We start from the raw sequence: 26,612 nt of genomic DNA on the forward strand, positions 1-26,612 counted from the left end.
CATTCATTCTTCCTATAATCACTCCATCTCTGTTTACCATATTCAGTTAAAGTGGCTTGTTTGCTACATCCGCTCTGCTGCCAAAATAACCTCATTTACTCTTGCAAACGGCTTCTGCTGCTGCTGCTCTAGTGTTCCTCTCTGCAAACACACACTTGGCCACAGCCCTGAGGTTTGGATATACTGTTCTTTGAATCCTGACAGGGAGTTGATTGGCTGGCAGCTCATTCACTTTCAAATACCATTTGAATGACAGGAGGCTGGTTTGGGTTTTTTTGGAAACATGGGCTTTGCTTCTTTGCTGTCACCTGCTGTGGAGCTGAGCAGTCTCTGAGCTCCAGGCTGCTTCCTTGGGGTGTTGGTGCTTTGTTTAGTTTTTTGGGTTGTTTTGTTTTGTTTTTTGTGGTTGCCATAGTTTTTGTTGGGTTTTGCGAATTTAGGCTTCAAACAGAAGAGTCTGTTAAAAATACTCAGGTTGCTGCTTGATGGAAAGTTGGATGGAGAAATGGCAGGAGCCTGCTGCAACTGCAGGGTGCAGGGAAGGGATTGCCTGCACAGCAGCAACCAGCAGCAACCAAAAGAGCAGCCTGGGCTCTGTGGGGCTGGGTTTCTGGGCTGGTTTCCTCCTGCCCCTTGTTTCTGCTGGAATCACATGTGGGAAGTGCCACTGGGATGGGCTGGTTTGGTGCGAGGTGATGCTGGAAGAGTTGTCCTGTTTGGGGGAGTCCTGCCATTCTTTGGGTTGGAAGAGATATTAAAGGTCTTGTTTTAATCCCCTGCCATGGGCAGGGACACCTTCCACTGTCCCAGGCTGCTCCAAGCCCCATCCAGCCTGGCCTTGGGCACTGCCAGGGATCCAGGGGCAGCCACAGCTGCTCTGGGCACCCTGTGCCAGGGCCTGCCCACCCTCACAGGGAAGAATTTCTTCCTAATATTCCATCCATCCCTGCCCTCTGGCAGTGAGAGCCATTCCCTGTGTCCTGTCCCTCCATCCCTTGTCCCCAGTCCCTCTCCAGTTCTCCTGGAGCCCCTTCAGACTCTGGAAGGGGCTCTGAGCTCTCCCCAGAATCTTCTCCAGGGTGAAAAACCCCCAACTCCCAACCTATCTTTGTGGGAAGGAGTGTAAGGAAACTTGGCCAAACCATTGAAACCCTGGATTTTTGCCTTGCATTCTCTCTCTTTGCCGTGGCCCAGGCCTTGCTCCTCACCCTGGCATGCTGAGTGACCCTGCATGAGCATTGTTGGTGCTGGGCACCGTTACCTTGGCCCAGCAGCTCCTCGGTCTCCAAGGACCATTGGCCACCTTGGACAGGGCTCAGGGCAACCTGGGACAGGGGGTGGAACCAGATGAGCTTTAAGGTCCCTTCCAACCCAAACCATTCTGGGATTCTGTGGTACCACCCTGCGCTGCTCCGTTTTCTGTCACCACACCTGGGACGGGGGAAGCAGATGGTGCTGGGCACCAGGAGCCTGGATCTCCTGGTGGGATTTCATGTGTCCCTGCTGGGCACCTGCATCTTGTCCTCTCCCTCCTGGAGAGGCTTTGCTCCCCCGTGTGAGGTGCACCATCACTCGGTGGGAAGAAGAGTTTTGTCTTCTTGAAGCTCAGGAAACCGCCGTGGAAACAAAGACCCCAAAACACCGCGAGGCAGGGATGGTTTTATGGTGCTTTTGAGTTTCTCACGCCTCTTGGCTCAGAACGTGATTTTAATGCTCCGAAACAAAACTGTCTTGAAAAGATTGTGGGGTTTTTTTGGTTGTTTAGGTGGGTGGAGAGAAACTGCTCATAGAGAGAAATCTAAAGCCAGAGGTGAATTTGTGCCTTTCTTATAAGTATTACCTTCTGCTTCAAGATATGTAAGCATTTTTCTAACCTGAAATTCTGCTCTCGGTGTACAGAGCCCTGATTTGTCTCACTGTGAATCTTGGCTCTGACCCAGCCCCCAGTGGGAGCATTACAAAACTGGAGATAGGAGGCTGGAGGGGCAGGACAGGGGGATTCTCCTTTCAGTGAACTCAGGGGCTTTGCTCCTTGCAGGAGCATCATGAAGTGATTCATTGCTGAGCTGCAGATAAACACAATTATCTGGATTTCACATGTGGGGCCACTGATAGTTTCTAAATGAACCCATCTGGGGCAAGATTAGAGCAGTTTTTCCCAGGGCTTTGGCAGTCCCACCAGCTCCTCATGCAACCCTTTCCCAGGAATAGCCCCTGTGCTGGGGACTTGCATCCCTGCATTGAAAGATTTGCCAAAATTAATGATGTTATATGTTGTCACAGGTCTCTGCTATGGGTTTTCTCCTTTTTTGAGAAAACAAGGCCTTTTCCTTTTTTCTCCCATGAAACACCTCCATGTTTCGAATGTCCTCTCTCACCCCAGGGCTTTGGTTTCCCATCTTTCTTCCCTTGTTTTCTCATCTCTTTCTCTGAGAAGGGAGGGAGTGGAACTGAATTCAGCACCTGGAGCAAGTGTGTGCTGGCAGTTTGGATAAGAGTGTTACAGGATTTTCTGTGTTCTCTTCTGACCTGTTATTTTTGCACTCTATCATTTTGATATTGCCTTGCTTGTGGTGTAGGTTTGCATGGGGAAGCTGGCATGATGATTTGTCTTACCACTTACTGCTCAGTGAATTTACCCCCTGCTAAAATCTAGAAGGATTTCAGACCCCTCCTTCCTGCATGGACTCTTTAGGATTTGTAGCACAGGGTTTCTCCTGCTCTGATGTTCCCTTCTGCTCGGTTAGGTGGCTCAGAAATTCCCAAGACTTCGTCATTTTTTAATTAACCTAAATAATGTTCTTTTCATCTGCAAACTTTGTTTCAGCCTGCAGCCTAGTTTTCAGGTCATTAATAAAGATATTGAGCAACAGGAGACCTGGTTAAATACTTCTGCTGGTGTGTTATTAATTATTTTTCTCTCGAAAAACAAGTCCCAGGCTTAGTTGTTTCAAGGCCCTTAGCAGCCTCAGGTCTGTGCTCTGTGTCACCCACATCTAAAGCCCAGTATGGTTAAACCAAAGCTCAGCTTGCTATGAGAACTCTTCACACAGTTGAGATCAGCCTGGTAATAATTTAGGCTTAAGTCAGCTGCTCACAGAGCAGCTGTATTGAAATGAAATTTCAGTTGAGAGCATCCACGGCAGTGGAAAAGGCGCCTTCACTGAAAGGGGCTGAAACTCGAATGGAGGTGGGTTCAAAGCTTTGCGTTTTCTTTGTAGAGAAGTCTGAGAAGAAACCTTGGAAAGCATCAACACACTGGTTCTCTCAAAACCCTCATCGCTGAGGGTGAGCCCCAGGATGCTCCCTGGGACCATCGTGATCTCTTACAGCTCCTCACTTTGTTCTCACCTTCCTCACCCGACCACAGTGCTCCCTATTTTCAGGTTTGCTTTCCAAGTCTCTTAGGGCCAGACGTGGCATTTGCCAACCCCGAGATCTTTTTCAGAGCAGCTGTTTTTGCTGGTGATTTTGTGCCTGTCACATTTTGTAGGCTCCTTTGGGACTATTGTGCTTGGAGAAGCAAAGCTAAAGATGCTCTTGCCATGACATAAGGTAGAGTTTAAGCTGGTGACAAAATGCTTGTCCTAATGGGATGTTTGGGGTGGGAGGTCTGAATCTTTATCCCCCAACATCATCACAAACCCTGGCTGGGAAACCTCAGAGAAGGGCAGAGGGATGTGATTGCTCTTCCTTGGCTGATGGGACCGTGGCTTAGCAGTGGTGGGAGAGCAGAAACTCCCCAGGATGGGCACAAGGAGCCCAATTTCTGAATTCAGAGGAGAATAATAAAATGCCCTCAGGTGTTGTGCTGGGTCAGTGGGGTTGTCAGGTGCCATGGCCCAGGCTGCTCTGAGAGCCAGGAGATGGATGGATGATGGATGGATGGATGGATGGATGGATGGATGGATGGATGATGGATGGATGATGGATGGATGGATGATGGATGGATGATGGATGGATGGATGATGGATGGATGATGGATGGATGATGGATGGATGGATGGATGGATGGATGATGGATGGATGGATGGATGATGGATGGATGATGGATGGATGATGGATGGATGGATGGATGATGGATGGATGGATGGATGATGGATGGATGATGGATGGATGATGGATGGATGATGGATGGATGATGGATGGATGATGGATGGATGGATGGATGATGGATGGATGGATGGATGGAGGATGGATGGATGGAGGATGGATGGATGGATGATGGATGGATGGATGGATGGACGGATGGATGGATGGATGGATGGATGGATGGATGATGGATGGATGGATGATGGATGGATGGATGGATGATGGATGGATGATGGATGGATGGATGATGGATGGATGGAGGATGGATGGATGAATGATGGATGTATGGATGGATGATGGATGGATGGATGGATGGATGGATGGATGGATGGATGGATGGAAATCATGTACCAAAATGATGGTCTCTGGGCTGCCTGCAGTGAATATCTCCAGCAGGCTTAAACTCCAGCCCTGGCAGGCAGCAAAGGTAAATGTGATTTGCACACAAAGTGTTTGCTGGGGGCTCATCTGTGTCAGCACTTGCAGCTCCTTCAGAGCCAGCCACGTTGCCTCTTGTTTCCGCTCTGACTTGCAAAGATTTATAGATATATTTTTAGACTTAATATGTTAATACACTCTTTTCTGAGAAATATAAACTATGAGCTTCCTGCTTTCTGGGAGATTCATTAGGTTTTGCTGAAAGGAACCAAAGCTGTTTTCCTTTCCAATGAGCACACAAGTGTCTGGTCCCACTTACCGACTGGAGAATGTGATTAATTCCTCTGGTCTGGAGATGCAGAACCACCCTGCAGCCTCGCTGGGGCTGAATTATCTGGCACAATGGAGCCTGTAATTAGCAGGTGGAGAAGATGCTGCACACGGAGCATTAGAGGATCACAGAGGGACAGGTTACAGGGCAACAGAGGGAAACAAAAGATTAGGCTCAGGCGGTAACAAATTAAGTGTTTTCATCTCTCCAGGATGCTTAAATCTCTATAATACAAATTCAAATAAAGAAAAACCTTCATTGATGTAAAAGAGTTCAACCGAAACAGTCTGGGGCTGTTGTACCACGTAACATGCAGCACTGGTGTAATTCCTTCTGCTCTCTGTCAGAACAAGGAGGATTCTTTCTCTTAACAGGAAAATTTTGGAAGGGGGAAAAAAAAAGTATCTTTACAGAGGTACAGCTGAAATACAAAATAGGACATATTCACTACAAGGCCTGAAATCTTGGTGTGACTTCCCAAATCAGGATGCAGAGTTTTGGTGGAAATCACTTTCTCCCACTAAATGGTTTTGGAGAAAGTGTGGGATACTAATCATTGCCTAGTAAATGGGATTTTTTCAGGTGTCAGACTTAGGCATGGAGAAAACCTGAACAGAGAGTCCTTTCCTCTGGAAACACAGGGGTCAAAATCATCTCATGAGATGTCCAAGCTGACTTGAGTATCATCTCATTAAACCCTGGATTTGGGGGTGATATGTCTTGATGTGTTTTTACAGCACATCTTGCCATGAAACTCCTGGGAATGTTTGGAGCAGTCCAGCTGTGGGCTGGTGCCCATCCCATGAGGTGGTGCCTGTCCCCTGTGTGCCCCTGGTGGCATCACACCAGTATGGGACACAGCAGGACTGGGTGCAGCTCTGCTGGTTGTCCCTGTTGGCACTGTCCTACCTCTGTCCACACTTTTGTGGGGTGGCACATAAGGAGGTCCCTTGTCCCCCCTCTGCTGTGGTTTCTCCTACCTGTGCCTTGACCTTGTGGGCAACTTCTTGCCCAAGGCCACGCTGCATGGTGGCACTGTGCAGACAACTGCTTCTTTGTGAGCTCTTTGGTCAGTGGGTCCATCCTTCCTGGGCTGGGTGTGCCTTTGGACATAAGCTCCTGATCCTGAAGCTCAGGAAGAAAATGCAACCAAGGAAGAGGGCAGAGCTGCCGGTGGTGCACTGTGCCAGCCTGCCTGGTCACCTGGGCTGGGCTGTCCTGGGTTTGACCAGCAGGATGAGTCTTAAAGCTGAGAGTATGAGCTCTGTGCAGGAGGGTTTGTCCCTTTGTGCTGCACCTGAAGTCTTCCTGGAGCCTGGCTGGAGTGGGGCAGTCCATGGACACAGCAGTTATGGGACAGGGGACAGTGCATGGGCACACTGGATATGGGACAGGGGACAGTGCCATGGGCACACTGGATATGGGACAGGGGACAGTGCCATGGACACACTGGATATGGGACAGGGGACAGTGCATGGGCACACTGGATATGGGACAGGGGACAGTCCATGGACACACTGGATATGGGACAGGGGACAGTGCCATGGACACACTGGATATGGGACAGGGGACAGTGCCATGGACACACTGGATATGGGACAGGGGACAGTCCATGGGCACACTGGATATGGGACAGTCCCTGCTGCTCAACCCCACTGCCACAAACAGAGTGGACATCCTGGGAGTTGGGCAGTGGGGCTGGGCACCCATCTCCTCAGGCTTTCAACCTGTTTGGAGGTGTTTGCTGCAGGTGTGCTCGGGACCAGGATCCATCCCAAGGATAAAACTGTGCTTATGTGGACAAAAACCAGACCCAGCAAGTCCATACACAGCATCCCTCATGTGAGCTGAAGTGCCCCATGGTGGGGAAGCTGCTTGCAAGGACCCAGCCCTGGAGTCCCTTTGGCTCATCAGGTGATGTTTTCTCCTCTGGAGAGGGGATGAAGCCCATGCAGGTGACTGCTCTGACAGCCCAGCCCACGTGGTCATGGACAGCAATATTCCATAATACCCTCACAATTGCTCCTTTAACAGGCGTTGCTTGGATTATGTAGAAGAGTTAATAAATATTAGAGTGGATTTAAGAAAGTGGATTTAAGAAAACCCTTTGGTGTTGGTAATTGTGACTGGCAGCCAGCAGCACCGAGCACAGCTCCTCTGTGTGTCCTGGCAGGCTGAATGTGAGCTTCTTTTCTTGTAAAGCCCATGCTGGGCTCCTCAGAGCCATTCTGGTGGCAGCTCCAGTGTCACCTTTGTGGTTTCCCAGGTGCTGGAGCACAAGGATTTCAGCAGGGGTTAATGCTTCCTCGTTAGTGTGGCTGTGCTGATTAGTGCCTGCACCCACACAAGTGACAGCTGCCAGGTCTTGGTGTTCCCTCCCCATGGCAAACCCACAGCAGGCCAGTTTGGGCAGTGTCACCAAGCCTGGAAGGGTGGCACAGCCATAAATGCTGTGTGATCCGAGGGTGAGGGCTGTGGGAGGAAAATGGGAGCTCAGCTTGTCAGGGCAGCTTTTACATTTTCCCTTTGTCAGCGTAAGCTGATGTTGAACAGGGCAAATCCTTCCCCCTAGAAGGAGCCTGGCAAGACCTTCCCTGTGAATATATGAATAGCAGTTGGGTAAACAGTGCATCTGAATTTATGAATTATTTGACACCAACAGGCTGGAACGAACTCTGTAATTTTATTGTGGTAGATTTAGTGGGTCAGACATATACATGCCAAGTCAAAGTGACCTAGAAAACCTTTCTAGGTCAAATTATGGCTTGAAAACTTCTCTTTTTCAAAGGCAAGACCATAAGTTTTCATGCTTACTCTGACACATTTTCCTTCTGAAAGTGCAACATGAGTCATCAGGACAGGATTTGTTGCGTTCTACACTGAGAAGAGAGAAAGAAACCTGAAGAAGGGGGATACTAATTTCTTAATGAAATAAGGCCTTTTCTGGCCACCTCTGTTGTCCTGAGATAGGATGTTGGATACCTGGCTGGCAGGAATTTAGGACAGAAGTTTCAACACTGATTGTATTCACACTTTGCTGTTTTCAGTGGTGCTAAAACCTTTCAAACTCCTGGGTCCAGCAGCAACCAGCACCTGCAGCCTGCTTTTGGAGCCCTAACCCTTCATAAGATGGGGAATTATTTATTAGGAGCTTTTTCTCCCCTGAGGAAGTTCAGGAGAGGCTGGTGAGGTTTGCAGGTGATGGATCCTCACTGGAGCATTGGCATGGGGCAGAGCCACACTCTGCTGCCCTGGACACCCCAGCCTGGGAGCCACGGGGGTGGGTGAGGCCAGAAGGACCCAGGATCTCAAAGTTGTCATCCTGAAGCTCCTTCGTGCTCTGGTAACTCCTGAGTGTGAGCAAAGGCAGCTTTTGTGCTGTGGGGAGGAGGCCTGAGCTGCTAATAAAAGCTCAGCTCTTCTTTTGGGTTACTTATTTCAGAGTGCAAACAGAAGGTAACAGAACCAGGGATTCAACAAGAAGTGCAGGGGGCTCCCCACTACCCTCATTTGGTTTGGGGTGGGCTGAAAGGTTTTTGTCCTGTGGTGCTTGTGGCCATGCCGTGAGATGTGGCTGGCTGAGGACCTGGGCTGGAGCCCAGCTGTTGGCAGATGTTCAGCTGAGCTGGCAGCATCCTCAGAGATGCCCAAATCATGGAATCTTTAAGGCTGGGAAAGACCTCCAAGATCATCAAATCCAACCTTCCCCTGAGTACCACCGTGCCCACTAAACCATACTGGGACACTCCCATCCCTCATGTTTTTAACACTTGCAGCAGTGATGATCCAGCTCTGCCCTGGCCAGCCTGCTCCCAGAGGAACTCCCAAGCAGGAATTCTGCTTCCCAACTGTGGCCAAGCTGTTGGCACATCACCCACTCTGGTTTTACTCCCTGTGAAGAGTGGGAATCCATCCCATTCCCCATCCCATGCCCAGGGCTCCTCCCTACTCCCCTCCACCTGCCCAAGGTGGGGGTGTTGGAAATAAATGTTCTTTAAAGGCTTCCCAAGCCAAACCATTCCATGAATCTGTGGTTAACCCCACAACAGGGCTGGCTGCAGGTTGCAGGCTGCAACCCCACCAGCTCCCTGCCAGCATTCCCAGAGCAGCACAACCCAAACTCCACAGGTTCCAAAGGGATTTTTCAGCCCAGCCCTGACCTACTTGAAAGTAGCTTTTGCCATCCCAGGGAAGTGGGTAATGGGAGGCTGCAGTGCCTTCGGAACAATTACAGCTCACAGCAGTCCAAATGAAAATGTTTGTTGAAAACAACATGTGCATAATTAAGGCTTAATGAGCCCTTGTCTGTTTGGAATCTGCAATTAGATTTATAATAGAAAATACCAGCAAATGCCAAATAGCTTTAAAAGAAGACGAGATAAAAGATAATTTTGCTGCAAATCTATAGTAATACTGTAATTTAATGAGCTGGAAGTGGTGCAGAGAAAGACTGTAAAAGCTTTGGACAAGTTTGTATTGTGTGTGTTTATCTTATCTGCCCATTTCCCTATCTATAAAGCTGTCAGTCTTGCTTTTAACTGCTTGGAAAAAGGCAGGACTTTGCTAAAATCAGGAAGACTCTCTTTGTTTATTTTTATTTAAGTCATTAATTAGTCAGGCAAAGCTGCTCTTTTCACTTTCTCATCAACATGCTTTAAACTTCTTCTTAGGGTTAATAATAGTAATAATAATAATAATAGTCATAATAATATCTTTATTCAATTATTTACAGTGAGGCAGGGGCATAATAATAATAATCAGAGGTGCTTTTCTCTGATTAGTTTCATTAATTTTAATGAGTTTTTAACTGTCTTTTTAAGATGTTGACAATTTTCAGCACTTAGGAAGATAGTGAGCAAGTAAACCCGAGGCCAGCTTGGCTGCAGTAAGCACAGAATACCTTTAGCCCTAATGAAAGAGTTAGAGGGCAGTAAAATCTGGTGGAAAGATTAATAAAGTGAACAGAGAGGTAGGAAAAAAGGGAAAAGAAGCTGAAATTAGAAGTGCTCAAGGGAGATGGTTGGGTTTTTTTTCATTTAATAGTTGAGGTTGGGAATGAAGCTTTGGGTGCGACACGTGGCCCAAGGGCAGGGCAGTGGGGTGATGGGGCTGTGACGTGCACAAGCTCCTGGAAACACAGCTCAGCAGCTCTGTGTGACCAGCCTAACTCAGCATTCACCAAACGAGGATGTGGTGGTGCTGCCTGGGGAGGCACCTTTCCGATGTGCTCTTACAGCCGTGGGAAACGCTGCTGAGCTTCAGCTTCTGTAAAACCCTGCCTTGGCATGTCCTGGGCCTCCAGCGTGTGAAGTTCCAGCCCTGGTGCTGTGTTTGCAGCTTGGGTGGTGCAGCTCCAGCCCCAGCCTTGCCAGCAGAGATGGGAGCCCGTGCATCCCACAGGGCCTGCACCTCCCTACCCCTCCATGGGATCACAGGGTCACAGAAGGAACCAGGCTGGAAAAGACCTTTGAGATCATCAAGTCCAACCTATGACCCAACACCTCCTCATCAACTAAACGGATTCCTTAGGATTTCAGCTGTTATATTTTCCATCTATTTGTAACCCTGCAGTTCTCAGTGTATAACTCTAAACTCCACACACACTGGGAGCTGCTGCTTTCCCAGTTTGGGCAGACACAACAATTCCTCTCCAGGCCTGGCAATCAAGGACACCTCACTGACTCAGGCCTGAGAGATGGAAACAAAAGGGAGTTGAGGGAGCAAACTTGGGGTAAATGACTTCATTACCTGAAGCTGGAATTGGAATATTAACCCCCAATATGCAAATGAACCAAACTTATAAAAGTATGAAAACCTGTGACCAGTCATCCATTTTTTGGGTGCAGCCCCTGGGGGGGCTTTATTTGCCCCTGGATGTACCTGAAGGCCCTAAAATAAATAGAACTGCTTTTTATTCTCTTAACTCTGTCTGGCCTCTGTTCTTAGGTAGTCTCAAAAAGGCATCAAAACCACCGAGTGCCACATCCAGGCATTTTTTAAACACATCCAGGGACGGTGACTCCACCACCTCCCTGGGCAGATTCCAGTGCCCAATCACCCTTTCAGAGAAGAACTTTTTCCTGTTGTCCAGCCTAAACTTCCCCTGATTAAGATGGCACAGCTTAAGGCTGTGTCCTCTTGTCCTGTTGCTGGTTGCCTGGGAGAAGAGACCAATCCCTACCTGGCTGCAGCCTCCTGTCAGGGATTTGTAGAGAGTGAGAAGGTCTCCCCTGAGCCTCCTTTTCTCCAGGCTAACCAGCCCCAGCTCCCTCACAGGGTTTGTGTTCCCACAGGGTTTGTGTTCCCAGCCCCTCACCAGCCTCCTTGGACGTGTTCAAGTGTCCCAGACCGAGGGGCCAGAACTGGACACAGCACTCGAGGTGTGGCCTCACCAGTGCCCAGCAATGACCTCCCTGCCCCTGCTGGCCACACTATTCCATCCACTGCTTCCCTTCCCAGGGACATGGAACCACATGGTTCCTCTGGGTCAGGCTGCCCTGTCCAACCCAACCTTCCAATTTCAGAACCTTCCTATCATCCTTGTTTTAGGCTTGGGTTTAATTTAGTCTTTAAAGGCCTCACTTTTCATTAGTTTTACTCTTTTTTGAGTCAGGAATGTGTTCAAACATTGTGAAATGGATTGTATTTTGTCAGCCCTTGTTTTATTTTTTTTTTTTCAAGTCATTCTAAGTACCACTGCAAGAGTATATTTGCATTCAAAGTGGAGTGCAGAACCACAGAAAGCAGGTTTTGGCTGGTGCCAAATATATGTGTGGTGAAAACTATTTTCTAAATGACTGGCATGGAAGATCTCTGATTTATTTTTTTTCCCTCCCAACTATCTGGTTTTGCATAATGTTCCTTTCCCCACGGTCTTGAAAAATCAATTATTTGTTCCCCTTATGCTTTACAAGAGAAGAAAATAGACAAGATTTTAAATTCTGGGGGGCAGAAATGCACTTTTACTTGGAAAGAGGTTTGGGTTGAAATGGACCTTAAAGCTCATTTAGTTCTACCCCCTGCCATGGGCAGGGACACCTTTCACTATCCCAGACTGCTCCAGCCTGGCCTTGGACACTTCCAGGGATGGGGCAGCCACAGCTTCCCTGGGCACCCTGTGCCAGGGGCTCACCATCCTCTGAGTGAAGAATTTCCTTGTGCTATTTAACCTGTGCTGAAAGAGCAGGGGCCGTGGGGTGAATTAAAGCTACTGTTTTTCCTTTGTGAATATCAGTTGAGTAGCACATGTGATTTTAGGAATTAGTGGAGTGAGTTAGGAGCTACTTGGGACCCAGGCTGTTTACCTGTGCTGCTGCCAGCAAGGCATTGGGATTGGAAGCAAAATACATGGTCCTTAAATGTGCCCAGCTTTGAGGCACCCCCTCATCACCCCTCTGACAGCTCTGTTCCTCACTTCATTATTTACTCGCTGTGCAGTCAGGAGAAGACAAATAGAGATTTCCAGACCCGTTCCTGCCCCATGTACATCAAGCCCAACGTCACCCAGCCGCTGCTGCTGCTGGCAGCTGCCGCCTCTCTCCCCAAGGAATTGCTTTGATTCCATCCAGGAATCCACCTCAGAACATCACTGCCTGTGCTGCACACTCCCTGGGCGAAGGAGACCAAATTATAGGGTGGGAAAGCTTCCCTGATAAAGGTTTCTTTATTCCCAGCTGCTCCCTTGCCTCCTTGGCTGTTGCAGTGCCATGTGGAGCCCCTCTCCAGTGGTTCCTCTGGCTGCTGTTCTGCTGTGGAAATCAGCACCTCCATTAAAGGCTCCCAGAGCGGAGCCAGGCTGTAGCTGCTTCCCAGGCACACAGGTATCAGCTCTATTTTTATCTCAGCCCCGAGGTTTTATCTTGCAGAAAACAATGTTTCTCAGTGCCTTTGACGCTGGCACTGTTCTGGCACAGAGTGCTTTTAGATCTTTGCGTGTTCTCTGCCTCTCTCGCTTTGCTGTGAATTACAAGTGTTGCTGGAGGAGCAGGCAGTGCACTTATTGCTCATTAGCACGGATTGTATTTATTTAACACACACCAGGCCAGTGCCAGGATGGTGCTGCATCCCTGTGCCCTCCTCCCTGCCCTCACCAGGTTCCCTCAGCTGCTGAGGGGTGAAGGACCAGCTCAGCAAGGGCCTGTTATTTCTATTTTTTAGCAGATAAGCTCCTCGAGCAGCTGTGATGAACAGCTCCAGATGTGTTGTTTGGTTTGGAGAAGGAAGAGATGTACACGCCTGAGCCTTGCAGCGGCAGTGCTGCGAGAGAAACAGCACTGAGCTGGTCAGCAATGGGCTGGGGAGGTCCTGGCTGAGGGCAGTGGGTGCTGCTCACCTCCCAGCAGCCTGAGTTCCATCTCCAGAATCAGAGAGAAATGAGAAAGGATTTGGGTTTTGGCTGCAGCTCTGATGAGCTGTCGGTGCCACGGAAAAGGATGGAGATCTGCTGAGCGCTCAGTGCACCGGGGCAGCTCAATGCACCAGCAGCATTATTACACCAGGCTAAAAGCTAAACACAATCATCTGAGCACAGTCAAAATGTATTAGATCAACATCTGCCCTTAGGAGCAAAACCTGCTCAGCTGAAACCCCAACCCCTCCTCCACGCACCGCGAGGTGTAACCGTGAGTGACTTTGGCCTTTAAATTAATCACCCTTTCTCTGAGCATCCTCAGTGCAGCTGGGAGGATGGATGGATGGATGGATGGATGGATGGATGGATGGATGGATGGATGAAGGATTAGCTGCTCTGTGCTGCTTTCCCTTGTTTTTGGAGTCGCCCGAGAAAGGGTTAAACAGAATTTTGATCTCCGCAATATTTTCATGCTTATACATTCTGTTTCTCATTTCCATGACAAAGATGGTAGGAAGAGCAGAATAAGGTACAGAATTTGCAGAGCAATTTTATGACTGTAATGAGAACAGAAAATAGTAGGGGGAGAAGAATTGTAATTAGAATATGAAATGGGAAAAAAAAATTAATCTGTTTCCATGTCAGTCTTAAGACTAAATTCTGCTGCTCCCTGTAGCTTTCAGTGGACGGGTTTTTTGTGTGTATGTGAAGAGCTTGAACTCCTTTGCAGGCTCTGAAAGATCCAGGTAAATGAGTTTAAGGCCTCATTCCCCCCCAAATAATGTAATAACAATAATTTTGTGTGCAGTGCTGACAGAAAGCCAGCCAGTCTCTTAGATAAATGAATGCTGTCACTTGAATAGTGGTGGCATTTCAGGAGAATAAAAGGGGATGCTGGAGATGCTCTTGGGGTGGAGGTCTGTGTGAGTATCACAGGATCACATATTCCAGAAGCCCCCAAACACCAAATATTGCCAGTCCTGAGGGACGTCTGTGTGTCCTGAGCCCCCCAGGCAAAGCTGGGCCACCCACACGGGGCTGTGCAGTGCCTGGTCCAGCTGAGCTCAGAGTATCTCCAGGGATGGAGGGCCCACCATGATATTTGATCACACATATGCTGAAAAATGAGATTATATCTGTCCACAGAGCTCCCAGGAGCCCACAGGTCAGGGCTTATTACTCATCTCTCATTTACCCAATTGATGTTCTGGATCCCTCTAAGCCACAGTGTCCTGCAGCAATATATACTTGATCTTTCATTTTTTGCTCTTCTCCTGATTTCTCCTAAAACCTGAATGGCATTTTTGGCAGCTGCTGAGGACTGAAAAAACCTTGGAAGTGAACTCTCCAGAGAAGTTTCTCTTCTGGACAACAACATCTATTTTAAGGCCCATTGTAATGTCTGTCGTTGGGATTGCTTTTCTTCAGTGCATTACTTTGCATTTATTGACATTAAATTTAATCTTCCATTTCCTCAGTGCCACTTAGTGCAGCGAGACTCCTAATGCAAAGCTATTCAAAGTCGCTTTTAGTTTTGGCTGGCCTGAATAATTTCTGTCTCATTAATAAACTGAGCCCTTCCAGATCAGTTATATGATGAGCTGGATAGATTTTAGTGCAGATGGATCACGCACCATGATCTTCTGCTTGCTAAAACCTACTGAGTGTCTTGCTGTGAGCAAGAGAACCTTCCCCTGGGCCCATGATGTGTTGGGCTTTGGGATTTAGAGCTGGTTTTTGAGGAACCTTGTGAGAAGTTCAACCAGGGAGGTCAGTTCATCTTTCCTAGGGGCTTGCTGACCCTTCAGCAAGCTCTAAGTGGGCTGTGAGGCACAAGGTCCCTTGTCTTGGCTCCCTCTGGGCCTCCTTGGGGTGTGTTGGAGTATGATGGGCTTACACTGGGTTGGATATGCAGGTTTGGAGCCTTCCCCTTCCCACTCCTGAGTGTTTGGGAGCAGAGACAAGGGTCAGACATTTAAAATCACTGAATCATTGAGGCTGGGAAAGACCTCTGGGATTGTTAGGCCCAGCCATTGACCCAGCACAGTTAAGGCCACCTCTAATCCACGTCCCCAAGTATTACATCCTCCTATCTTTTAAATCCCTCCAGGGATGGTGGCTCCACCACTGCCCTGGGCAGCTGTGCCAGAGCTGGACAAGCCTTGCAGTGGAGAAACTTTCCCTAATCTCAATCTAAACCTCCCCTGGCCCAGCCTGAGGCCATTCCCTCTCCTCCTGTGGCTGTTCCCTGGCAGCAGAGCCCGACCCCCCCGGCTGTCCCCTCCTGGCAGGGATTGTGCAGAGCCAGAAGGGCCCCCTGAGCCTCCTTTGCTCCAGGCTGAGCCCCTTTCCAGCTCCCTCAGCCCCTCCTGGTGCTCCAGACCCTTCCCCAGCTCTGTTCCCATCTCTGGACATTCCAGCCCCTCGGTGCCTTCGTTATCATGAGGGTCCCAAAGTTCCCTCACGTTGTTTTAGAGCAGGTGGGTGAAAGTCACTTGGCCATGGGGGTTCCTTAAGGATTTCCTGGGCTGGTTTTATGTTTTCCTTCTGGCCATCCCAATGTGAGAGCTTCTCAGATGGGTCTTTCCAAAGGGGATGCTCCAGTTTAGGAGTTTCTGAATACTCACTCCACCAGTGTCCAGGTGCAGGTCTTTCCTTTCTTTCCCCCCTGGCTGTCATTCCTTGACAGCTTCTACCATACCCTGTCCCCACCAGCCCTGCAGGTTTCCTCCTCCTGGTGTATTTGAAAAAAAATTCCTGCCAGGTTTTTATCCTCCTTGTAAACTGTTCTTAAAACAAACAAATCAACCAAACAAGCCACTTTTCACTGTAAGGCTTTAAGCCTCAAGACTTCAACCATATCAAGCTGAATTTCCCCTGGGATCATGTGTGAGAATACTCACTGTTTGTAGAAAACTCAGCCCCTCAAAGCCCTGTGGCTGCTGTGGATGCTGTGTTTGTGTTCTGCCTCTGTCACCTGCTGCAGGGCCGTGCTCCCTGTTGATGCCATTTGTCCCCAGAGCAGTGGCAGTGGCAGTGGCCAGGCTGGCTGGGAGGGACACACTGAGCTCCCCTGGCAGGGCACTCCTGGGGGAACCATAAATCTCCTGCTGAACTCCTGACCCTCCCTGACAGCATCAACCCAGGGGCTGCCCAAGCATTTCAGCACACAAATAAATAATGCTAAGTAGATCACTCTGGGCCAGAGGTTGTGTAAAGACCTTAATGGGGGAGCTGCAGTTAAAGAGATTAAGCTAACCTCAGCTGTGTATTCCCTGAAGAGGTGGGATGCTAAATTACTCCTGCAGGAATTTGCAGTGGCAGCTCAGCCAGCAGCAGCGCTGGCAGGGGCAGGGCTGAGGTGAGGATTTCACACCCCAGAGATGTGGACAGAGAGGATCCTTACCAGGACCAGGATCCTTACCAGGACCAGCATCCTTGGGTGTGGATCCCTCAAAGGGCTGAGCCTGGTGTGCAGCAGTAGCACCAGGGGCGTGCAGGGCTTGGAAGTGCCATGGCCAAAGTGCACTGACAGCAGAATGTGCCACTGATAATACTGATAAAAACGAATTGCAGATAAAAGCATTTCTGGAACACTTTCTAAAGAAGAGTTATGTTTCCCCATGGTGGGAATGGTGCTCTTGGAAGCAGCTGAGTGAAGCCCAGCATTGTATGGGCTGCATTTTTATTTTATTTTTTATTTTATTTTTAAGTCAGGACTATTTAATACAGATTAACTGTGTCACACAAGTTTTCTTGGGTCCTAACTTTCACTCACTAAAAACGTGAAGGCTTTCCTTGCATGGCATTACTTTGGGTCACTCTCTCTTGCTGCTGGTGTAGCTGAGGTGTGTCTTGCTGGGGAAACAAACCCAGATGCATTCCAAGAATCTCCAGTGAAATGTGGCATCCCCAGTGCCAGTTTGGAAATGAGCTTGTCATGAGAGGGAACCCACTGCCCATCTCCTGTGTCAAACCAGAGGCAAATGTTTATAGCTCTGAGCAGTAGGAACCACTGGAAACATCCAATTTGTTCTTAGCTGGTCATTTAGTAGCTCCTTGATAGTGATGGCTCTTAAATACTGCTGGATTTGTATTAACAGCCCACATTTTCAAGCTCTAGAACCTCAGTGGACTTGCAGTTTAGGTGCTCTGGTCTGGTATTGCCAAAAATGAGTGTTAAAATTTAGGTAAGACTCCTCCAAAAAAAAAATAAACCTCAAATCAAAAAAAGCCCCCAAACTCACCACACATAAAATAAAATTAAATAAGAGGTTTGGAAGGCTTTTGAGATCTTGCAGGTATCACAGAAGGTATTACTGGTATGAATTTTGCCCACATTTTCTGGTCTAGTGGAAGGTGGCCCTGCCCATGTCAGGGGAGTTGAACTGGATGATCTTTAAGGTCCCTTCCAACCTGTGATTCCACGTTTTCCTACAGAGCTGAAGTTTCCATCTCAGTTCGTGGCTCTCACAAAATAAAAAGGATGTGATGAGGTTCATAATAAAATTGTACAAGCTGGCAATGCCATCCAGGAAAAAGTAACACCTTCTTGGAATCTTGGCAGGAGGTTGTGTTTCTTTCCACTGGGCCCTTCCCAGTTAGCAAACATTTGTTCTCCCTGTTTGCACAGAGCTGGAGCTCCCACAGCTGCTGCACTTTGGGGTCTGTCCCAGTCTGCTGCCTGCATTTGTTTTTCTTTTTCATATTCATCTGGCTAACATGAGACCTGTGTGACCTCTGGGCACATTCACAGGTTTGAAAATAATGCTGTGGAGCAAAAACAACAAACCAAAGTGAGTCTAGAAAAGCAATAAAAGTTTAAAAAGTGCTTTGTACAACAACATCTGAATTGAACTCAGTATGGGCCGACAGAGCAGTGCCAGCTGCAGCTCCCCTGGAAGAGCTGTAGTAAAAAAAAATTGTATTTTTAATTAAATTCTCCATGAAAAACTGAATTTCAGAGGATGTTTTCTCACACTTATACCTTTTGCTTGGACCCAAAATTCTCAGTGGGTTGTCCCCATGGAGGGGTGCAGTTGTGACTTGGTCTCCATCACCTTGATGTCCTTGGAATTCCCTCTCTGAATGGGGTTGGCAGCGTCCCCATCCTTATCCACCCGTGCCAGGCAAAGCCACCTCCTGTGGCACCAGATGGAATCTTGCCTGGCCTTTGGCTTGGAGTTCACCTGCAGACCAAGGCAGTTCAGTGGTGTTCATTTGACTTTCTTGCCAGAACTGGTGGAATCTGGGGCACTTTCCTTTCTCCCTCACCCTTTCCCTTTACTTCCCCCTTTTTTTCCCCCTTCCCTTTTTCTTTCCCTCTTTTCCCTTCCTTCCCTGGCTTTGTGCTCATTTCATGCAGGAGAGAATCAGCCACAGCCACTGATTTGTTTAATAGGCTGCTCCTATTAACCAAAGAATAATAAAATTAAGTAATTGCAACCGAGCAAAAGGGTGATTAAGACAACACACAAGAGGATGTTCCTTTTGAATTAGGACTTGAAAATTATCCCTGCCACATCATTCAGTGGAGGCTGGATTTTGGGGTAAGGGGGGTGATGAGTGGCTGTATCCATGTCTGAAACAGGAGCTAGAGTGAAGGGAAAAAAGGAGGAAGCATTTCTAACCAAAGGGAAATATTAAAATTTCTTTTTCTACCATAAATCTACCTGGAATGATGGGTTTGATTGTTTTGAAGTGCATTCCGTAGCAAAACAATAATGAGATGAGGGAGAGCACATTACTTATCTGCTCTACCTGGCTGCTGCATAACTGGCAAACATCTAATTGAAAAAATATCCTGATGGGAGATTTTCTAATAAATTTGTTTGCACCTTCATAGCCTGGAGGAGAGGGGAAAAAAAAATCCAATCAGCAGTGGGGAAATTCCAAAGTTTCCATTGCATTTCAAGTCTTGATTTTCAGGCTCGCTGCTCAGCCTGGCAATCAGAGAAACGGTAATTTTGAAGGAAGGATTCATTACAGTTGTTATGAAGGCATCAAGGTTAGGAGGAATTGTGGAAGGAGGTAGAGGAATAGTAGAAAGCCATAAAAAAAATACATCCGGACAAGCAGAAGGATGTGGAGAAAGGGGAGGGTTTGTCCTGCTCTGGGCCTCCCCACTGAAAGATACTTTTGGTTTGCTGAATGTAATTTTCAAGGTAATTTATTTTCCTGGAGAAAAAGGTGGTGGCCAAGTGTGGGTCGGTGTCTTCTCGTGGGTAACAAGGGGTGGAATGAGAGGAATCAGCCTCATGGGCACCAGGGCAGGTTTGGATTGGATATCAGGGAAAATTTCTTCACTGGAACGGTGGCCAGGTACCAGAAGAGGTGGCCCAGGGCAGTGGTGAAGTCTCCATCCCTGGAGGGATTTATGAGAGGTGATGTGGCACTTGGGGCCATCACTAAATGGTGCCTTGGCAGTTCAGGGGGAATGTTGGGCTCAGTGATCCTGGAGGGCTTTTCCAACCCTGGAGATTCCGTGATTCTCCAGCAACCTCTGGCCCCTCTGCTGCCAGCCCAGGTGTGTTTGCTGGGGTGGCTGGGCTTGTCAGGGGGTATTCAGGCTGTAGAGCTGGTTGGGTCTGGGTTCCTGGAAGCTCCAGCTGGAGCTGTGCTGCCAGGAGCTGGCTGTGCCAGGGAACATCTGACAGGTGCTGCAGGGGAATGCAGGCTGAGGTGGATGATGTCCAGCTGCCTTCTGGGGAAGTTGTTTGTCCCAGTGCTCCTTGCATCCCACAGCTCCTGCCTCACTGATGGATCTCACAGAACCCAGCAGCTGCACAGGGATCCTCTCCCACCCTGCTGCAGCTGCTGCTGGTGTCACTTAACCAGTGCCACAATACCTGCTCCAGTTTTGCAGCTTTTAATTGGTTTGCCGTGCCAGAGGACAGTTTAGCAATTAGAGGGTGTCTGAGGCCAAGCAGAGCCGTGTTACCCCCACTTGGCTTTACTAACTCTGCTGACTTTAACAGCTAATCCTGCAGCACTCTGAGAAATGGAAGTGTAATTAATTGTCCAGGCTGAAAATCTTCACCCGGTTTTATTTAGATTTCGCTTTTATTGCTCTTAATATGGCCAATTTCTGTTAAGGCATAACTGGAATCAGCTTCATATCAGAGAGTGAGAGAACAGGTGAGGGGTGAGTGATCTCCAATTCATCATGCTGCTGGTAAGGGCAGGAGGGTTGGCTCTTCCCCTTGTTAAGTGCAAGGTGTCACTCACAGCCGGTACCTCCATCCTCATCTCGGGAGTGTTTTATGGCACAGCCCGTTTTTATTGCCATAATTAATTTGTGCACTCAGCATTGAGGCCTGCCCCAGCTGTACTTCCAGCCAGAGACAATCCTGGAGGGCTTTTTTTCCTTCCTTTGGAATGGAGGGAGTGAAAAGCTCCCGTTGTAGCTAATTAGTGAGAAGAGTTGTAGTTCTCCATGGGGGTTTTGTGGCCTGATAAGTGAATTAGCAGCTGGGAATTGTGTGTTGGAGCTGTGGGCACTCAGGAGGATGGGCTGTGCTCAGGCAGAGTCCTGGCAGAGCAGGCAGGAGAGCAGGAGATGAGGGGATGGATGTGTCAGGCTTTGCACAGAGACTGAATGCTCCAGAGTGATTCTGCATTGCTGCAGAATTTGGTGCTGAGGGTTATGCAGAGGTCTGTAAGAGGATAGAATGGGATCTGTCCAAGGCTGGACATTTCCATTGATTGAAGCTTTTCATATCAGACTGATGGCCTAGGAGGAGTTTTGGCAACAGCTTCTTTGGGGTGATCTTTGCTGCAGGGTGCATCTGTGGGTTCACACATATGACTTATCTGGAGTGGTTCATTCCTTATTTCACTGACAAAATCCCATATCCATGCTATGTCAGCATATCCCATTGCAATAACTGGGGTGAAGGTGTGCTCATACACTCTGAAAAGTGTTCAAACAGCAGCTCAGGGTTTTTCTTTGGGAATTCTGGCTCTGGGTGTGAAGAGCCAGGAAGGCATTTGGGATGCACAGGAGATGGCATTTTATTAACTCTTCTTTTTGCCTTTCTAGTTTGATGGGGAGAACATGTACATGGGGATGAACGACAACGCCCAGGAGTTTCTATCGGCCAATCAGGTAAGTGTTGCTTTGCTGGGGTGAGATTTTTAAGGGACTAAAGCACAAATTCTAGGAGTTCTCTGTGAATCTGCCCTCCTGGGACATCCATGGAGGAGGTCAGAGCCCAGCTGCTGCTGAGGAGCGGTGGATGGTGGATTGGGATGCACTTCCATCCTGTTGCCTGCCACTGGAGCCTGGCTCTGCTGAAAAAGCTTTGCTGAAAAACTTTGCCTCAGCATCCCTCACTGAAAATGAGGGTGCATTTGGTGTTTCTGGACACAGTGAAGTTTCCAAGTATTGTGTGCAGTTCAGGTGTCTCCTTCCCTCATGTGGAGTATTTCCTGTAGCTAAATAGATTAACAGGGGGGAAAAAGGAATCCAAGGGTTCCTGTTTTGGAGCTAGAAACCCATGTGTGGGGGACCAGAATAGAAGTGTTCATGTCTTGCAGGTGCCCAAGCCATGGAAAAAAACACAGAGTGGGGCCCTAAAGCTGTATATGGGTTGGAACATGATCTTTAAGATGATCTTCCAACCCAGTTTGGTGATTCTATAAAGTTAAGCTCATATTTTGGTCCTGCTGGGACAGGAGGGCTTCAGCACATGTTGTTCTATCCCCCTGTCCTGGAGAAGATGAGAGCTGGTGCCCTGTGCACCCCTCAGGGGTGGCCTGGTGTGGTGAGAGGAGCTGCAGCCTCAGCGTGGAGCATCTTCACATGCAGCCATGGGAGGGAGGGCGGCAGTTCCTTGCTGACACATCCCAGTTTTGGTTGTGTTGGGCTGTTTTGGTGACCCCAGACACCCTCCCACAGAGTGCCCCTGGGGTTTGGGCCATCTCAGTGGATTGCAAAGCTTGAGAAGCACAGGGCTCCAATAGCAGCAGGGGTTAAACTCTCTCCACTTTGCAGTGGGAATGGGATGGAATGCTGTGTTTGCCTCCTTGGAGCAGGCAGTATCACTGCTCAGGAGTTCCTGCTCTGGCTCTGGGAGCTGGCACAGGAGAGGAGCCGTCACCACCACGGCGTGGGGAGAGGTTGTTCTTGCGTGAGGAGGAATCCCAGGGTGGGGAAGGAACAGCAAACTTTGTACTACTGAGTGATTCAGCAGAAACAAATATGTGTTCCAACAGCAGCGTGGGGTTGAGCCAGGAATTGCCAGAGGGTGAGTAAATATGGGAAAGGTCCCTAAGAGCCCCATCCAGGTCAGCCCTGTCCTGTCCCCCAGGCTGTGCACAGCCACAGGCTCTGCAGGGCAGCTGCTGTAGATACTTTGCCTCTAAAAACTCCTGAGGGACAAGGATTTCACTGGGAAGTGCTGGCAGTGCTGGCACAGGGACCAGCCACAGTCCCTGGCCATGATGTGCCTGCAGGGCCAGGCTGGACTTGGGCAGAGTGAGCCAGCATGAACCATTTGTGTTTCCTTCTTAGCAGCTATCTCATCCCATTTCCCTCAAGGGTGGGCGTGAGAGGGAGGTCAGAAGGGGTGCTGTGGGGTTGGGAGTGGTTTGCTGCACCTCAAGGAGGGCTGGCTCCTAAAGGAAAGCAGGTAGAGGATTCATGTCCTGAGTTTGATCCTGGAGAAGGATCAGCCAAGCCAGCTTAGACCCCTGTAACCTGGGCAACAGGACTCTACTCTTCATTTGCTCTCTGTTTACTTGCTGATCTTTATTTCCCATTTTGGAGTAGCAGTTAAGGATGGAGAGGGAGGAAAGTTCTTTCCCTTGGCAGAGGGCAGGAACCCCCCACTGCAGGGATGGCTTTGTGCACAGGGGCTGTGCTGCTCTTTCCCCACCAGCACTATGGAGAGTAAGATGGAAAATAAATGGGAAAATTTGCCTTGTTTTGCATCCCCAGTCCCTCCCTGTGCTGGTGTGGGACAGTCAGAGGGGAGCTGGGGGTACGGGGGTGCAGGGTGGGCTCTGTGGGACTCCCCAGGAACTCAGCTGGGTGGAACTGGGAGGGAAGGTGAGGATCCCAGTTCATGCCCTGCAGGGATGTGGGCTCACACCCAGCCTGAGCTTTGGCCAAGGAGGATGAGGAGCAGCTTCCTCCTCACCCTCCTTAGTGCATCATCTCCCTTTATTTACCTGCACATCAGAACTTGTTTACTGGTTTTACAGCCCCAGCCATGACTTCAGCACTAAGGACACGACTCTGCTATTTAAATGGGGGTTCCAGATGGCTTTTTATTGTTTGCTAAACCTGTTGTAACCCGAAGGAGTACGTTAACCAGCAGGAGGGGGGTTCCACAGTCTCACCTCAGAGGCTGCTGAACCACCAGATACCTTTACAGCCCATGAGGGACATCCAGCAGCCCTTGGGTTCCTTCAAGACAAAGGCAAAATTTTCAGACTCAGGGCTGGAACCATCACACTGCAGTAGATGAGCCTGGTGGGTTGGGTTTTTCCTCCATCATGATCCTGCAGCTCCCTGGCAGCAGATTTGTCTCAGCTCCTTGTCTGGTTTTTGATCCTAAGGAAGTTCTATTCAGCCCAGGGCAGAAAGCTCCAGGGGGAGCTCAGAGCCCCTTCCAGGGCCTGAAGGGCCTCCAGGTGAGCTGGAGAGGGACTGGGGACAAGGAATGGAGGGACAGGACACAGGGAATGTCTCTCAGTGCCAGAGGGCAGGACTGGATGGGATATTGGGCAGGAATTGTTCCCTGTGAGGGTGGGCAGGCCCTGGCACAGGGTGCCCAGAGCAGCTGGGGCTGCCCCTGGATCCCTGGAAATGTCCAAGGCCAGGTTGGATGGGTCTTGGAGCAGCTTGGGACAGTGGAAAGTGTCCCTGCCATGGCAGGGGATTGGAAACAGATGAGATTTAAGGTCCTTTCCAACCCAAACCATTCTGGGTTTTTACAGTTTCTCCTGGCAAGAGAGTGGTAAAGGCAGGATCAGGGTCCTCCTGCCTCTCCTTCATTATTCCCTGCCTAGCTGCCAGCTTGAGGGGAAGAAGAAACAAAACCCCAGAACAAAACCCATATAAAACGCCCACAAAACACCATCCATATGGAAGCCAGGTGCCCTCTTCCTTCCCCCCATCTCTCTTGTTGGGATGGCTTTTGTGCCATGGCTGCAGCTCTTGTCATCTCAGAGGGGTTGGACTCAGCTGAGGACAAAATGCAGAAATAAAGGAGCCTAAAACATAATGAGAGCACTGACAGCTCACGCCAGCACAACCTGCTTGGGGAAAATAATTCCTCTTGTTCCATCAAATAGGAGGGACATTTGACCCCAGAAGTGAGTCAAATGTGAAATGTAATTCAACCTCCAGCAGAGGCCAGGGTATAAATGCAAGCTGACATCTGATCAAACCATCGTGGACATTTGACCCCCGAGATGAGTGAGGTATCTCTTGTGTCTCGTGGAGTCAGCAGAGCATCATTCCTCACCCTTGTCAATTCTCCTTCTTTCTTTCCCACCCTCCTTCCCAAACAAAGGGAAGGAATTAAATAATGTGAAAAATCCTGAGGAATACACAGCTATGAAGTGCTCTTAAAGATTAGTAAAAATACAATGGTGCTGGTGAAAGAAATAAAAACACCTGCAAAATCAGTGGGAAAAGATATTTATTAAGGTCTTTGTGATAAGTAGAGTAACACCAGGAAAGGGAAAGGTTGGGAAATTCCAGGACAGGAATGAGGTTGGTTTTATTTGGCACTGAGACTTTTGCACTTGCAGCAAAAGTCCACGGATGCTTTAAAAACATGGATTGACTATGCCTGGGAATCCCCTGTGAGAAGGTATCATCATCCCATGTGCTGGCTGAAGAAATGCAGGAGCTGCCTTGTTGTGGAGCTGGGGTGATGTGAGAGGTTGTGGGGACTGCCAGGCCCTGGCATGGCTTTGGGGACCACTGTCCCTTGGCTTTTGGGAGCAGGGCTGGGGCTGTGTACCTGGCCAGTGCAGGGATGTTATGGAAAGCCTTGGGGAGGGTGTTCGCTGCATTTCCCCTCCCTCCATGAATATCTCTGGCTGCCAGCAGCGCAACAGGCAGCTTGAAGGAGGAAAGAGCTGATTATTTATCACTGGACAGCTTGGATCCTGTGCTCTGCCTAATCCCAGGAGATTTCAGTGCATGGCTTATTCCAGCTGAGCAACCAGCCCATTTCTGTCCCTGCAAGTAAATTTGTGTGTCTCCTTGTGGAAAGGCTGTTCAACACCACTGTGGTTTGTTCAGGCCAGGGAGACTCAGCTCTTTGCTTTTGGAAGTGAGGGCACAGGCTGGACCCACTGCTATAAAGTGTTGAAAATTTGAGAGTTCAGTTGAAAATAGGAGAGTTAAATTGACAAAGTTCTTTGCACATCAATTCCTCCTCCTAATGCTGTTCCTGTGTGCTGCTCTTGCTGGCAGGCTCATGCTGCCCAAAGTGTCTAAAATGTCAGCTCTTGGCTGCCAGGTTTGCACAGCAGCCTGGGGTAGTGGAAGGTGTCCCTGCCCATGGCAGGGGTGTGGAACTGGATGGTCTTTAAGACCCAACACAAACCATTCCAGGATTCTACAGCTGAAAAAGCAAGATGCCTGGAGAAGCTGTGGCTGCTCCTGGATCCCTGGAAGTGTCCAAGGCCAGGCTGGATGGGACTTAAAGCAACCTGGGACAGTGGAAGGTGTCCTGCCCGTGCCAGGGGTGGAATGAGATGAGCTTTAAGGTCTCTTCCCACCCATCCGTTCCAGGATTCTGTGACTGAAAAAGGCAGGATTTCACCCAAGCCTGGTGAGACACCTGCTACAGATGGTGTCAAGTGTCTCACCTGATGTGTAGAGCAGCACCAGGGGCTTTAACTGGGGCTCTGGGCTTTAGGGTGAGACTGGGTATCTCGTGGATGAGCTGTTTACACTTACACTGCCAAGAAAGCAATTCCATGGGCAGGGATGTGTTTCTGCAGGGCTGTGGATGTGTGTAAAGCAGAAGGTGGATTTTCCCTGGCTGTGTGTGAATCAGGGAGCCCTGCTGGGCACAGGGGTTTTGCTGACACCCCAAGGGAGATACAGCTAGGAGAGCTGATACTTGTCATGGGCACACACACATCCACAGCAGCTGTCTTCAGTTCCAGCACGAGCAGGAGTGGGGGTTTAGCCACGGCCGCCCCTTCCCGCACACATGGGATCCATCTGCGGGTGTCCCCGCGTGCCTGCGTGTGTATAAATCAACATTTATCTACTGTATCTATTGCCCTTTATCTCCCTGCCTCCATATATCTCCACGCTGGGGTCTGTATTAGCCATAATAGATACAGTGAGTCACTGATCTGGTGGGTCAAATGGTCAGGGCTCTTTGATCAGCCGTCAGGATCCATTACCACCGGGGCCTCCACTGGGGCTGGAATTACAACTTACATTTGACTCATTTCTGGGGTCAAAACGTCCCTCTTATTTGAT

The 26,612-nt window shown here is 49.0% G+C and overlaps 1 protein-coding gene across 1 annotated transcript in view; it reads left to right on the forward strand.

Annotated features, from left to right (window-relative positions):
* The window catches only part of TOX2 (TOX high mobility group box family member 2), a 149,713-nt gene that overhangs the window by 39,001 nt on the left and 84,100 nt on the right, over positions 1–26,612 (forward strand). The window contains exon 2 of the mRNA XM_086852573.1: positions 21,192–21,257. Coding sequence (XP_086708699.1) covers positions 21,192–21,257 — 66 coding nt within the window. The remainder of the gene's footprint in view (positions 1–21,191; positions 21,258–26,612) is intronic.

Source organism: Cyanistes caeruleus, chromosome 16 (genome assembly GCF_971803275.1).
Source record: "Cyanistes caeruleus chromosome 16, bCyaCae1.hap1.1, whole genome shotgun sequence".
NCBI classification, from domain to species: domain Eukaryota; kingdom Metazoa; phylum Chordata; class Aves; order Passeriformes; family Paridae; genus Cyanistes; species Cyanistes caeruleus.